Below are 16,061 nucleotides of genomic sequence, written 5' to 3'. Positions count from 1 at the left end.
GTATTAAGAAAAGCATATTTTCAAAGAGATTCAACTTGATTAATATTTTTGTTCGTATTATTAGACACGTTTGTTCAAACTACGTGCCTTATATATCCTGAAAATTGCGTGTTACCAAAAATGTTGTAACGACATGAAGACGAAGTAAACTGATGGTGCGAACTCCACGCGTGTATAAAATCCGTAAAACAATTAACGCTGTTAATAATGAGGTACATTTAATGAAGATTTTGATTGAATTGTTATCGCCGGGCGCAAAGGATCGGTCGAGGGAATTCGGTATAGCGTTGGAAATCGCACGCGAGAGAGCGAGCGAGACGGAGAGAGAGGGTTTAATTATACTGACCAAAATTAATTACGCCCTTGAAACGAGGTTACACCGTATGATGATAAATGAGTGGACGAGAGGAGAATGGTGGGCTTGGACGTGGCCATCGGGATGCCGTCGGTGGCTCGTCACTCTCGCGGATAATTTTGTTTATCAACAATTAACGGGCACTTTTGACGAATGGCGAAGGTGCAAGGGGAACGTGTTTTATTTGTTTTCTTTCTTTTTTCCCGTAAAACCAACCGATCGTTGATAATTCATATACCGACCCTGGTTTTCACTCGCAGCTCTGCAGAGCTTTCACAAGCAGCTGACCGCTGGCCGGCGGTTAATGAGATATTAATCTCGCGAAATATAACCTGACCTCGGAACTCAACCGCTGCCGGTGCCGCAGAGAGGAACGAAAAAGCAGCGGGAACATAAATAATAATTCCCCATCCTCCTCCTCCTCCTCCACCCCCTCCCCACCCCCCGAGACCCGTGTTCACGTATCGACAAAAAGCACAATAAAAATAATTAAAACCCGCAGACGGCCGCGGACTGGATTCCCGGACGTTATTGGAACTCGAGAAAAGTCCGATTGGTTCGCGGGTCAGTTCCCCCCTCCCCCCCCCCTTTATTGCGCCCCACTCCCCGTAGCACTTACTGCCTACTTCCTAACGAGAACCACCCCTTCATGTTTTTCTCCCCCCGTTATAACAGGTCCAGGTATACAAACACACACAGACTAGGTTTTCTCTTTGGTTAATCAGTATAGAGGGGGAAAGTTATTCCGTTTGTTACACGCGGCTGGATTGAAACTGCCGCGAGAAACTTTGTACTGTTACCCGGATAAGATGATATCTGATAACGTGGAATTTCCTTTTCGGTACTAAAATTTTTCACCCCTCCGCGCATCGAATATAATCAGCACGTTCTCTGGAATGGTGAATAGTGCGATGAATATAAATAAGGTTAACAGAAACTTACAGGGAAACGGATTTCAGTACGTAATAACATCAGCTTTGATACGACAAACATTTGCGCCAGCAATTCCCCGGTAAAAAAAAAAAAACAAAAATCAAAACTAAAAACAACGGCATACCTTACTCTTTAGCGAAACACACGTTACATGGGAAATAACGAGTGTAAAGTAATCCAACTTCGATGTCTCGCAGAGACGTTGTAAAATTAATCCGACCGACTATGCCAATGATGCATAATTTTAGAAACAATGGTGTAAAACCGTAACGGGTCCAGTTAAGTTATTCTGTTTCAGGATTATGCGACGCTGATTCCTGGTTTTACCGCTAGCAATAGTAATTCTCTGAAAGGTTTTTTTCATCAGTGCAAGGAGAGTGAAAAAAAGAAAGTAAACAAGAGTTGCGGACGTCGTTTTTCCGACGGTGAATATTTTTGCACCCTGCTCACGCGGTATTTCGCAAAGTTGCAGCGAAGGGCTGCCGCTGCAATTGCAGGTGAGTCGAAAAAAAGAAGCAGCCGTAACAGCGGCAACAGCATCCAGGGATGAGTTTTGCGTCGAGTTTACACCGGGTTGAGAATTGCGGGGGGGTTGAAACTCGTGCTGGCGAACTTTAACGCGAAAGGATTTTAATGGTATACGGATATTGGGATGGGCTGCAGTGGGGCTGAAGCAGAATTGAAATAATTGAAGGATGGTAACAGAACGAAAGGAGAAGAAGAGAAGAAGAGAAAAAGAGACAGCAATTCGGGCGTGCAGACAATTTATTCAAAGAGAAGAGAAGAGAAGAGAAGAGGGGAATAACTCTTTCTGGTTTCCCCGTAGATCGGGGGAGAAACTATCTTCGGTAAATGATAAGACGAGGTGAAGCTGAGGGGGAGAAAAAGGAAGATAGAAGGTTGAAAAAGCACGTTTAATTTCACGCGTTTTTATGCAGCTCATAAAAATTCTGCATGTAATAGCCGAATTTACACCTCCGGCAGCCGATCGCTAGCTTCGGCGCTGTTTCTTCTTCTTTTTGTTCTCATCTTTCGCCTCGTCGCCACGAATGCGGGGGTAAAATTAAATGGAAATTTTAACGAGCCGGCTGCACAGGGTGCAGTCTCGATTCGCGTGGGGATAGAAAAAAAGCTCGCCTAATTCGTGCCTAATCTAGCGCCCTCGCGGCTGTTCAAACACGCAAAAAGCCCTGCGAAGGGAAAACGGAGGGAGTTATAGGGAATGGGGAGGATTACGTCTCGGGGGTGGAAAAAACCCGAATACAGGTATAACGCGAAGAACGAGCATGATCGGGAATCGGAGGACGGGGATCCGGAGCTCGGAGATATACGTTCGTCGAATAGACGACGTAGACTACGACAAAGTAAAGACTAAACTTTTATGGAACGGCATGTGGGTTCGCCCCGGAAGTTTACGAGGTGTAAGCAAAGAGTCTGAGGAGCTGCAGGAGCTGGGAGAGCGACGCTGTCACTTCGTCGCGATCCCTTTTCCCGTGTCTCGGATCTACGGACGACCTTACATACTTTATTCCTAACAACCCCTGAAGCCGAGCGAACGAACCGGGGTGCATCGGTTGCAGGATGAATTTCTAGCGGAACGTTTGTCTTGAAAACGCGTCGAACTTCGCGGTTTAACATTGAAGGCGCCTAGCGAAAATTAATAACGTTTAAATATCAATTTTCGTTACTAGTTGCTTTCCGAGTTCAATTTAGCCTAGCTAAAAGTCTGGTCGAGTATGAATGAAATGTCTGTTGTAAAATGTTTTCAGACCAAGTTTACTTGCGTGATGGAAAAGGGACGTAAAACTAATTAAATTATAGTTTGAGAGTCTATTATTTTTACGTATACACGTGTATAGGAGCAAAAGATTAACGGATGACCGCAAAACTCGACCGTGAATGAATTATATTCGCCTTTCGTCTGATATTCGATCGCAGTCGGAGAGACTTTGTCCGTCGACAAATATCGAGAAGCGATTCCCCCAGGGCAAAAGATTCTGTCCGCCGGTTCTTACGGTGTTTCATGCACCCTAAAAGTTTCTCCCTACTTGCGTTATTTCTCCGTTTCCAGTTTGGCGGAAAAACTGCGTTGAAAAATTGAGTCGTGAAATTTGATTTTCCCGGCAGGCGGAAATCCTGCAACCGGTTTCGATGATCTTCCCCTGTACAGCAGAAACTCTTCTCCACCGGAGCGAATGTTTTACCCTTAAGGTTCCACCGCCCTTGTCACGGCATCGAACCGTCCAGCCAAGCAGACGAACAGAAATTTTCACAAGATTAAGTTTGCCTCCGCAACGCGGGTAAATCGTGAGCTTGACGACAAGTAGATGGAGAAATGAGCTCGAACAATTTTCATTCCGGACGAGTAAACAGCCGCCGCAAAGTTGGACGGAAATTTCAGTCAATTTCACATATTTTCAAGGCAGTTGGTTACGAATGTGCGCAGGTAGATTTTGAACGCGATAATAGGTGGAAAAAAAAAATAAGAAAAGCAAAATAATTTTTCATCGCGCAAAGAACTTTGCGGGCGGTAATAAAAATGCCGGAGGTTTTCATCCGCGAGCAAAGAGGCTGAAAACATGATTCTGAACTCACGTTGATGCCGCATTCAAACTGAGGAGACTCTTTCCTCGTTTCCGTGATACAACTTCCGGAGTTTCCCGGCATTGCATAGCTCCGGGCTTTGCTGTAAGGGCCTGTAATTCCCGTCGGCAAGAGTGGTCGAAATATCGAAGTCGGAGCATCTCTGGCAATTTGCGTAAGTACCGGCTGCTGCCTCGGACTTGGTTTCATCGCCTACCCAGCCTTCTCTAGCCATTAAAACACAAAAGTTGTTACTTTGCGCGGGGATAGCGAGCTGGGGTCGCGTGCGATATTTTTCTCCGTTCTCTGTTTTTTTTTTTTTTTTAATATTCTTTTTTTTTGTCATTTTCATTTTTGTTCCATACCCCTTTTTCCCTCTTCCACATCTTTCCCATCCCGTTTTTTCCTCGTAAAAATACGCCAACGTCTCGCTAAAAGGATTGACTCTTACGTATTCCGACTCATGCACATTTCTCGTAGACCAGTGACGAGGAATAGACCGGAAATTACAAAATATTTTAGAAGATTGTCTTTCTACGCTCCTCAAGCCTTTCGCGTGTGAGCGTATCTTTACACTCGCTGCGCTGCTCTTCCGTCGCCCCAAGGAAATTAGCAGCAATGACACGCGATGCTTTGCCTCACGCTTCGATTCCACACATAAATAAACTACCAGGGTGATTTTGGACCGCGGGAAATGTGGGGAAAAACATTAATTTCCCGCATATCGAATTATTGGTCACGAGAAACGTGATTGTACACGGCGATGGAGCTTGAATTATCATCTCGATAATAACGATCCAAAAAATCCGTATGGTTCGACTGATTCGATTGGAGAATCGTTTACTTTTTCCGTAAATGGTCTAAAACGAATTATTTTTCAAATTCATCAGACGGCACAAAAGTCTGATACATACAATCGTAACAATTCGTTGAAATAAGATTCGCTGGTAAAAATTTTTCTTCCGGATCAGACATTTCTAATTTGATTTAACTCGATTAGCTTCCGCAGTTGCACTTTCACACTTTTATGTTGTAATGTTTTTACTTGAAGAAATATTTCACTTCATTGAGTATTCCATGCATTTTTCAGTCTTAATACTAGTTTAACGCGTGCGCAAATCTAATTCAAAATTTCACGTCAAATCAAGTGGTTAATACGAGCTGATTGACATTTTACTACCAAATTAAACTCACGCAATCAATGAAGACTCAAACATTCAAGCTGGCGTGTTGCGTCGAGGAGAATGATTTGTTTGTAAAAAACTCGGATCGCCCGTAACGCGTGCAGCGCGATTGAAATTTTGGCAAGATACCAGCGGATTGGTTCACACCTGTGGTCAAGTGAATGGACGCAAATGCCGTAGATATTTCCCCCTTAAATTCATCCCCCACAAAATCTAAAATCATTGCCTCGCAGTGAGTTTGACAACGAGTGAAATTGTTTCGAGCATCCGATCGTCTTCGGAAAGTTTCTCGCCGACGATGGGACGGAGGGTTTAATTTTCGAAAAAAGAGAAGCAAAAACAATGCCAGAAATTACACGGTTGTCGAGTGCAGGCCACCGAAGCCCATGGAGTCGAGGGGGTTCCCTGACGACGGGGTTGTTGAAATAAGAAGCCGAGAAGAAGAAGAAGAAGAAGAAAGAGAAGTTCGGGGGTGAGTTTTCATTCGTCGCCTAATGGGGTAGGAAATCGGTCGTAGAATCCGATCCCCGCGGTCTTCACGGTCGGAAATCCTCGGATTTCTTCGACGACTTCCGCGACTCGGCTAGATTGAATCGAACCGTGGGTCCACCCGCCTCCTGGTATCAATCAAATCCACGTGACCCGAACCGAATCTCGCGAAAAGCTCGCCTCCTTTGTCCCCGGTCCTGCGCTTTTTGCCCTTTCGCGCGATTCGATCGCCTCTTTCCCCTCGCAGTGCGTGCTTTTCCGTTAAAGCCACGCGCTCCTCGGGAGCACCAAAAAACAAAATCTGTTTTACGCAGATGCATGTTTATCGCCGCATTAGCTCCCTGGAGGAGGAAACGCGAACGGCATAAGCCGCCTCGTAGCTCTCGTGGTTTACGGTGACTGTAAACCGCCGCCGCAGCTCTCGATCTCATCGAGTACAGGACAAGGTTCAAGGACCAACCGTCCTAATTCTCATCCTCGCCTACGAGTGGTTAAATTTGCCGATGCATTGCTCAGCCGTCGCTGAGTAATTCTCGAGAAATTTCATCTGTCCCGATTTGATTGTTGAGAAAAATTTGACGATGCCAGGAATTATACGCGATCCGAAATTCGCGTCTGGGTGTGATTTTCTCGGAGGATCGAAGCCTTGAGAGAACGGGGACACGTGTGGTGTGCAGGATCTACAATTCTTTCGGTACAGCACCCTCGAGTACGAAGCCGGGCGTGTGTAGTGACGGGATGAGAAATGTCCCGGCGTTAAGGAGTTCCTGCGGTACAAACTCGCGGTGACAGGATCTCGGATCTTGGAAAATGTCCAGGCTCTGTGCCTGCACGGCGGCCTCGGCGAGCCGACTGGCTCGGGAATTTCCCTTCGGAGATACGGATAAGGATTCGAGGGCTTTGTTAGACGTAACTATTTTCAGAGATCCACGTCGAGGCGCGGATCATGCGATTCGATTTCAGCCCCGACGAGGAGCTAAGGCTCCGCTGAATCGTAAACCCGCTATTTTTCCTTAATTTTTTCTTTTTCGCCCCTCCTTGTTTCGCGACTTTCTCTTCTTCTTCCTCTTCTTTGCCTTCTTCGTCTTCTTTATCTTTGTAATTCAACGCCAAACGCTCCTAGCTCTGCACGGCTGGAAACGTACAAATTTCCTCCCGTCAAAACTAACGCGTCTTATTTCTCCTCCTGTCCCACCTGTCATATTTTTCCCTTTCTCAGCGCCTTTCTTTCGCCTGAAACAAACCGTGCAAAATTTCTTTCAACGCGTGTTGCTCAAATTGCCAAAATAACGCGAGACACACACGCGATTTACCGACGTTTTTAGGCACATTCTTGTCCTTCTTTCCCACTGCTTCTCGCCTCGTGGACTCCGCAAGTGCATGAATTCTCATCTTCATTAATTTTCCCCAGTGCCACGCGATTTGTTTGTCACCTCAACTCCGTCTTGAGTGAGTGAGCGAGAAAGAGAAAGAGAGAGAGAGAGAAAGCGCGAGCTTGACTACAGACTCGGCGGAAATAAGGGAATTGTAATGTTCTCGGAAAACTTTGTTTCAAGTATAATTGCGAATATTATTACCGAGGGTAAAGCCAGTGCCTCAGAAAACTCGGCAAGTCGTTGGAAAATGAACGGAGTTCACAAGTAACGAGACGTCGACTCACGGATTACGTAACAAAATCTATAGAGTCACCTGTACGAAAAGCGAATGGGGTTTTTGTCTCGACCGCCGCCTGCAGTCATAACAACGCGAGACGTGAGATGTTCCAGAAATTCTCAACACTAAGTTTTTCCGGCAAAGACGCTCTGGAAAATCCAGCCAGTTGTGACTGTTCCGTTTGGTGTGTTAAATAAACAAACTTATTGCCAGTTGAAATCGACACTCAATCGAGGAACTGCGTACAAAGCATCGCGACTCTCGACATCTGCATGGTGTATTATTCCGTGATGACGAAACGATTAGATAGGGTGAGAACGACGAGAAATGCTCACCGCGGTTGTCCTCCCTGCAGCAGGCCTGCGAATGATTTACACTCGGAGTCTGTGCAGACTATCAAAACCTCCCATATATAATTCGTTTTGTCGAAACGTAAGGGGTGGGGGTTGAAAACGACCTGTTATTATTGAATATACCGGTGACATTAGCACGAGTATAACGACTCGACTTTAATCGACTCTAGCGGTCGAGCCAAAGCTGTGCTTCAGGAATTTCCTCGACAATTTGGAGCTGAGGTGCGATCGGAATCGTCTCCGAAAATCGACAGATCCACGGATGATCGAAGGGTTGAAAAATTATAGACCGATCGTTAAACCTCGGCCATTTGGACGTGACGTGATCGGGCCTTGATGCACCCTCGATTTCGGGATGAATTATTTCGTGTCTGGTGCACAGCGCCTGGATGACACTCGCCACCCGCTGTCGTTGACAGTGTCATCTATCTGCGCCATGTTTCGCGGCGACGCGATGCTGCCGGCTAATGATCCCTGTGCTTATTGCTACATGTGTGTGTGTGTCGTTATGCCTGAAGGAACTACTGTGGCAGCGATTAACTCGGCAGAGGGAAAGTCGAGAGGCTTCGCTGTTCCTCCTGGCGAACTCGAAGGGCAATTACGACGATTCAATAACCAAACTGATAACGCACGAGCATGATTTTCCAACGAGCGAGAGACGATAACAATTTTTTATGGTCCTACTTTGAACACTCGCGCTTCCACCCTTCTACCCTTGATAATTAATTGAAAATTATTTTCACGCTGATATCTGACGGAGTTTATTTTCGAATGAGGGTAGAGCGGACGTCGAAGGGATTAAATAACGCCCAGTCACGATCGGTATCTAATAACGGAATAGACCTTCTATGGAGTGTTTATAAATACTGTCGCGAATACACGCGGCGCCTTTGACTGTTCGCATTGTAACAATCTCGGCGTTATAAAATTAAATACGGGTTCGTTGAGTGAGAAAGAAGTAACTAAAGCGTGCAGAAATTAAAATATGAGAACAATGCTTCTATTAGCGATACCTGTTATCAGTTTGAAGTCTGGAACAGGATTGTTTTCACAATAATTACCTATGGTTGGCTCGGCAACCTTAATCTTCTTTTAACATATGAAAGCTTAACGCATCTTTTAACTATGATGATTACCAGATTCGACTAGAGAAGGGTGCGGGGGGGGGGGGGGGGGGGGGGCAAAACGGGTTAATTCACCCTCTGTAACGATATGTATTTGCAGTAATTTAGTTGTTTCGGATAATTGATTGGAAAGGAACATGCCAACAGTATAAGAGATACTTACCCATTACAGCTTTGAATTTTACAAATCATTTATAGAGTCGGTAGATTAATCGGGAGAGCGACGGTTGATCAGGCGGCGTTCTAAATTTAGCAAAAACTGCAACATTTTAAGGGCTGCCAACCGCTGCACACAGCGATAGCCGAACCGTGTTTCGCGTGCGAATTTGACCCAAATCGACTCGCCCGCTACCTAATGTAAGCCCCACGTTGAGGCGCATATATAAACATGCATGTACACGGTGTTCCGCAATGTAATTGCAACATTAGGTGCACGTGGCCACACTCGGACGGATGCCGGGTACGTGTAAAGAGTAATTAAGAAGACCGTTGGGCTCGGAACGGCGCCATCACCGCCCGAGATAGCCTAACGAGCAGAAGGCGTTTCACCTCGTTTTGTCCTCGGCTCTTTGGGTTGATTGAGAAGCGGGAAACGGACATTTTTCAGGTTCGTTCCAATCTCGATGCTTATCGATTGAGCAGCGTCTCAGTCTGCAGAGGATGGACGAGAAAGTAATGAGATGATCAGCTGTAACCTGGCGACGCGAGTCGTCGACTGAAAATCCTCTCGTTGAGAAAGGTCCTTGCGTCAAACTGCCTTAGAAATGTGCCAAAAGCCTTTGAGCACAAGGCGACCTTCTCGTAAACTCGCGACGCGGTTGCCAAGGTGGTAAATAGTCGGAACCGCCACTTTGACTCACACTGCTGTGCCAGGCAGTCCGACTGCCTGTCTCTTGGAAAAGGGAAACGTTTGCGGAGTTAATGCGAGCAGAATTCGACTCTCGTGATTAACGATGTTCCGACGGTGAGACGAGAATGCCAAAGTTGTAATGAAATCCATGCTTGTAGAGCGGGCACAAAGTGCAATGACGCTCAAAGTGATAGTGAGCAAAATATAATTTCAGAATTTTTACCAACTCGCTCCTCAAATCGCTCCGCATAATCCAAAAATAATTTCACAATTTTTTCAGATTTTTATCTCAACTCTAACACGTGCCCCAAAGAGGGTGGATTCCATTGAACCCTTTCAGGGGCACATCAAGTCTACCGAACGGATGTCGACGAAATTTTGTACAGGGGGGTTTTTCGGATCGCTGATTACGAATCTGAACTCAAAATTGAAAAACTGAAAGTTACGGATGCAATGTGGCGGACCAAACCCCCAAGAGTCAGTTGATATTGCCGTATTGGATCCAGCACTTTGTATTTTCAAACTATGAGTTCAGATCCGTAATAATCGACCCAAAAAACCACGCTGTGTCAAATTTCATCCAAATCTGATTGGTAGATGTGACGTAGCCCTGAAAGTTTCGAATGGAATCCACCCTCTTTGGGGGACAAATTAAAGAATTATTTTCGAATTATCTGGAGCCGATTTGAAGAGCGAGCAGGTAAAAATTAAAAAATGACCTTTCTAACAACCACCCAAATGAAAATTGAGTATTGCAGTCTTCGATGATCTATAAAATGCATATATTGCAGTTGGTAAATGCTTTTAAATTGCATCCACCCGACATTTTTCACCGTCACTAGCTTCTGCCGGTGTATTCCTGTCATCTGACCCAAAGACCCTCGACAATCCGTCACTCGTTGCCACACACCCGAGTCGTATCCCGAGGTGTCTGGGTACAATTGCATCTCTTGACCCTCCGCTAACCAGGCGTATACCCGTATGCCAAATCCACCACCCATCACCCGGACCAACGAATGGATTAGACTCTGCACTAAGGTAGATTAGTCGTTATCCTCCCTCGTCCTCGGCCCATCGGACGATCCCCATCTCACTCCCGTGCAACAGCTACACCGAGTACACAGGTGTTTGCACGCAGCGTGCGGGCTCACCTGAATCTCACCCGTTCCGGGTCGACGTTGTTCACACGGCGTTCGATTTGGCTGTACAATGGCGTGGGTCAGCCATCGCCTCGTTCTATCCGACATATTGAGTAATTGGGGAAGTTTCAGGGATGGGTCTAATCGAAGCGGGAGAGGATGGTTTCGTTTACTTGGAAACCACACCGCGATTATGTTTCTCGCGTGTTATTCCTGCGCACAAAGCTGAAACGCGTTCGAGCCTTGAGGGATCGGTGGGTGTGAACGTACACAGGCGTACCGAGTGGGGTAGGTGGGTATTATAATTCAGCGGTATGAAACTAATCCGGAGAATTTGAAACGCGTATACCCACGAGCCTCGAGAGAGTTAGACCAGGGTCTAAACCCGCGGCTTGGCGCAGGACGAATATTCCGTTGAGTATTAATTAATCGGCCTATAAATTAGACGTCACACAATGGCGGCCGTCCCGCAGGAGCGGGGAAGGGAAAACGTCTGGAATTTCGGTCCCGTAAGAATATCGCTGATCTACGAGGTATGCGTATGGGTTACGGGGCAAGGGTCACGTTCTGCTCGTCCTCTCCTCGCCACCCTTCGGGAATCCATCGGTGAATCAACGATGCGGCAAGGGAAACACGCGGCCGATTCTTTCTCCCTTTTTCTTCCCTCATCGGATAGCCTAATCGACGAGGATCGATGCTCCCGCGAGTCCGAAAGCTTGCTTCCGATGTGCAAAACCATTGATCGGGAGAAAAGACCGCGGAGAGACGAAAAAAACTCAGGTTTCGTCCCGGCTTCGCGACAGGTCGACGAGAGGACAAAGCCCGTTGAACCCAAAGGACCCCGGGGTTTTCACCTTGGCGTAGTTGGCTTCGGAGGAGGATCCGTGTCAGGGTTGATGAAGGGCGCCGCCGAGCTTTGAGACCGCGAAATTTTGGCTCGATTGAATTCCCGGGGACGGTTGAAGACTGTCCGGCCTGCTTGCGTCGAGGCACTGATGGTACCCCGTGAAAATCACGGGCAATTCCCACACGGCGTGATTTCATACCCCGTAAAATTGCACGCGTGCTCTCGCTGATAAACCGCTATCCGCGAATATTTCCGTCGTGCAATTTCTGCTGGAGCATTGATTCGATCGTTCGTAATGCATCCTCTGTTAAAGCGAGCTTTTCACTCACCTCGGAGAAAGCTGACATGCGATGCTGCGGTGCACAGAGTTACGCCGCTAAGCTTTTGCTCCCCGACAAAGCCATGCTCGCGCAGCGTTGTAGTTGAGATTTTCCACCCAACGAACGGTAAAAAGATCGATAATTTATTATTTCTCTTCATCCTATCTTTTTCTAGGAAACTTCAGACACCGCTTCAACGCCGTTGTTGTCAGTCACTGACGCCGGGGAATGATGGCCTGATCCGTTAGTATAAAAAGCTGCGAGCAACGGTGTGGATGGTGGACCGCTGGAGGAGGCTGACGCGGACTTCACGGGCCATTTCCGGTTCTTGAATTATTATTGACAGCGAGTAACGTAGAGCCCTCGACCTCGAGGCTACGATACGGGGGGAGGGAGGGAGGGAGGGAGGCCAACGTCGACGCGATTGCCTAGGTTGGTAGTGGGACCGTAGCCGAGAGTAACCGCTCACGTCTGTTTCACTTATCGGTTTTTCATTTGACCATACCAAATAAATTCCGACCAACCGCCGCGGACGTTTTACGCTAAACGATTCTGAAGGTACTTAACGTCTCACCGCCCCTGAAACCGCCCACCTTATTCATAATTGAAACTTTTTCCTTTGCCCTTTTTTCCCAGTTCTTCGTCACATCCGCGATTATTCTTCTTCTTCTTCTTCTTCTTCTCCTTTCTCAGCCCACCTCGCACCCCGAATATTCATTATTAATATGCACACCATTTGACGGGGCAAAGCGGTCAGAATTCTTTCTTCTTTCGTCCTCTTCTTATTCTTCTTACAAATCCATTATAGACCGTATAATTGGCAAATTTTTCACAAAGTCTAGGCTGCAGCAATAACGCTCAAGACTCGCGATCGATCATTCGGCGAATTTCGTCGTTCCTCTAGCGTGTAAAAGAATAATAAGATTGTACAAGTAAGCTGGATAAATTATCACCCAGGGAAAACGTACAAGTTTTCATCGTCTGAAATAATTTTCGTCGAAAACAAAAATTCAAAAGAAAAAAAACAACGAGAATACGTATTTTTCAGCCATGTGAAAATCAAACGAGTCGAACGACTAGTCGTTCTTCCCGTTGAAACGATAGCGCAAACGCATCGTCACTTTATTGTAGACAGCCGACGCCGACGTCGAGCGCCCGCTGCGCCCCTTATTTCGCGGTTTCGAAAGGGTGCGCAGGGTTGCGCCGTCGGCCGATTGTCGAGCGGAGATCGCCTCGTAGAGGGATGAAATATTTAGACATCAAGGAGAGATAAGCAAGCCCTGCGTCACCCGGTCTCACTCGCTGCCTCCACTGTCCCGGTGTTATTGCCTGGAAGTTTGATAACGCTAACCGGTGGAAAGGCCGTGGGGTGGGGGACGAAGGGTGGAGAGAAACGTCCCATCCCAACCGAACGCCCGACGCGCTCATCTCGTCGCGAAGTCATTGTCTCGTCATTAACGCGTCGTTTTTGCAAAATTAGGCGCCGTTTTTGCAACAACTCCGGACGTGGAGGAACTCGGGATTTTGCCCGATAACAAACTCCCGGAGAGTGTATACGTGGTATACGACCACCGCGTGGCCATCGCTGAGAAAACCGGAGAGGATAAAATGGGATTGAAACTTGGCGCCTGTGGCAAGTTATAATCGTTTACTTAATGCACTGGCTATTTTCTGTTACTATATCGCGCCTTTTATCCTCGTGACTTGTGGAACGCGATTAATTCCACGTTAGAGACGCGGTTGGCGATGAGATGTGGCGATGATAGCTCAGTGTGCGGGGAAAGTTAATTGACTCGAGAAACCGTACGCGGGGTTTTATGATGTGTATTGGGACAGTGGTCGCGGCGGTCGTTTAAGCCGTTGAAAAACACGTCGAACAAAAATATACAGAGGACGGTTAGCCGGGGTCCTCTGCGGAGCAGCTGGAGACGGCCAGCTTTCCAAATCAGATTTCACATCTAATAAAACCCGCCCGTTCGATATTCAAAAATAAACATATCCAACGCTCACCTAAAACCAGTCAGTCACCGACGAGTTGGGTCCGGAAAGCTTGCAGGGAATACCGACTCGGCTCTTATACGCGACGTCGTCGCGTGAATAAAATGTTTTCATTCCAATTTTCGACCGACGGAATATGTCTGCCGGAATTCCTGTCCTCTCGGAAAAGCGTATCCAGCTTGTTTATTTCGCCTCCTCCTAAGAATTGCTGCAGCGAAGTGGCGAAGAAATATCTGTTCGTCGAAAAAAAAAAAAACAAGAAAAAAAAACACAATAAAATACCGGGTGAAATAAAAATCAGATCGCATTCCCGCGACTAGCCACGAAAAATCGTTGTCGTAGATACACAATTATCTCCTCCCCAGCATCTCTGAGTCCATTGTCAGCGGTCCCAAGTGAATGACATGTGTAAAATATTGCAGTGAAATTAGACGCACGATGAATTCGCAGGTGACAATGAAAACGATTGCAATAAATTATTTTCCGCGAGTCAGGACTCACCGAATCGTGCCATGGTTAATCTGCAGGATTGTTGGCTGATTGAGGAGATGTCGAAGAATGAAGTCGGGAGCGATGCCGGGGAGACAGAGGAGGAAAAGCGGTGTCGCAGCGTTTGCCAACAGCAACAATTATCCACGGCCAGGTGCCGCTGCCAGCGTTGACAGCCGTTTGGTTCTTGCTGCAGGCGCCCACGCGCCGTAACAACCGACGACAGTCTTCGGCCGGGGTTCGTTTCCGTCCCTCTTAAACAAATAAATCTCGTTATACCCCGGGTTATACGCCATAACAAACACTCCGGCCACTCCCAGTTTCGATCTAAATTTCACGCAGGGACGCTAACGAAGCTCGAGTACCGCAGCTGCGATTGGTGTCGCGCAATTACCCCTCGACGATTACCAAATCATAGGAGGTTTTCGGTATGGAGGCTGTCGCAGAGTTTTTGGCAGTGTCTGAAAGAGGCTTCCTATTCACGAAGCCTCTCTTTGAAGAGACAGAGAGAGGGAATTGCGTGCTGCGTCGAGAATCGGGAAGTAGGTATGGCTTGTTGGTAGTCGGGGTTATTCGCGGCGGAAACCGGAGTGGAAACTGCGGACATCATGCCGCAAATAACCAAATAACGCACCGACGTCGCTCGCACGTGGATACCAAAAATAATATCTTTAGCTTTAGCGTCGGGACCGACTGTCGTCAAGTAGACGGCAGTCGCGAGATCGCACGCAAGTCAATGTGTCCTTACGCTTGTCTGCCCGGTCTGCGGATGCTTTGAAACGGCTTGGAATGAGATGAAATTTATGCGGAATTGTTGGACCCGTCATTCGATAATCCGCGTCTTTTTCAGAATCGACTTAAATCTATTCGATCTGCTTGATCGGATGCCCGAAATCAGTTAATACCAAGCTCTTTGTAGGCACGGTGTAGCACGGTTTAATCAATTCATACCGAACTCCAAGCTTCTACCTTCGTTTGAAACATTTCTTCGAACGTAGAGTACTCGTGCTTTGGTGCTATAAGATTTTAGAAGAAAAGAATATTGTACCATTTTACCCGAGAACACAAAACGAGCCAAGTACCTAATCCAAATTCGATTGTTATGCTCGATATTTGACGAAGTAGCAGATAATTGAGATCCTTCCGTCTCTCCAAGGATTCAAACATAAACTGAACGGCATCATCAACGCCCAAAGCCTCTCCTCGTGAATTTTTGTCCAAACACAGCATTATTGATATTACCAAGAGTTCGTCAATGCTGAAAAACGACGAAGTTTTTTCCACCCTTTCGATCGTTAGCGTGGAAAGCGATGTACCCACCGAAAGAGCTTAGCTGAGCCTGTGCCAGAGAATCGGTGAATTATGATGTTCCCTAATAATAACCCGATATTTTAATGCATGCCATGCCTCTGGGTCTGCATATCCTTTTCAAGCACGTATTTTACAGTCCGACTGCACAGCCGCGCGTTTTCTGGGTCGCAAAGGCTCGACGAAACACTTTTTGGCCTCTCGAGCCTCGGCCCGTTCTTTCGCTGCCTCTCCGATCAAAAACTAATGATCTATCTGCTCCGGGCGAATCCGGTGTCACCGCGCAAAAGCCTTGCCGCCTCTCTGGAGCAGGGATTCCGGGTTCAGGGAGGCCTCCGAGTCCTCCGACATGAAAAGGTCCAATTATCAGCGCCCTCGATTCCTGGATCCGGGGACGCTTGGTCAACTAATTGCAGGTCCGAGAAAAGAGAAGGAT

The 16,061-nt window shown here is 47.0% G+C and overlaps 1 protein-coding gene across 1 annotated transcript in view; it reads right to left on the bottom strand.

The window, feature by feature from the left end:
• The window catches only part of LOC124294940, an 89,210-nt gene that overhangs the window by 13,294 nt on the left and 59,855 nt on the right, over window positions 1-16,061 (bottom strand). Inside the window, exon 3 of the mRNA XM_046742574.1 lies at window positions 14,330-14,571. Coding sequence (XP_046598530.1) covers window positions 14,345-14,571 — 227 coding nt within the window. The 3' untranslated portion in view covers window positions 14,330-14,344. The remainder of the gene's footprint in view (window positions 1-14,329; window positions 14,572-16,061) is intronic.

This window comes from Neodiprion lecontei, chromosome 6, assembly GCF_021901455.1.
Source record: "Neodiprion lecontei isolate iyNeoLeco1 chromosome 6, iyNeoLeco1.1, whole genome shotgun sequence".
Lineage (NCBI taxonomy): Eukaryota > Metazoa > Arthropoda > Insecta > Hymenoptera > Diprionidae > Neodiprion > Neodiprion lecontei.
The sequence above is the reverse complement of the archived record's forward strand: the minus strand, read 5'-3'. Positions and strand labels throughout refer to the sequence as shown.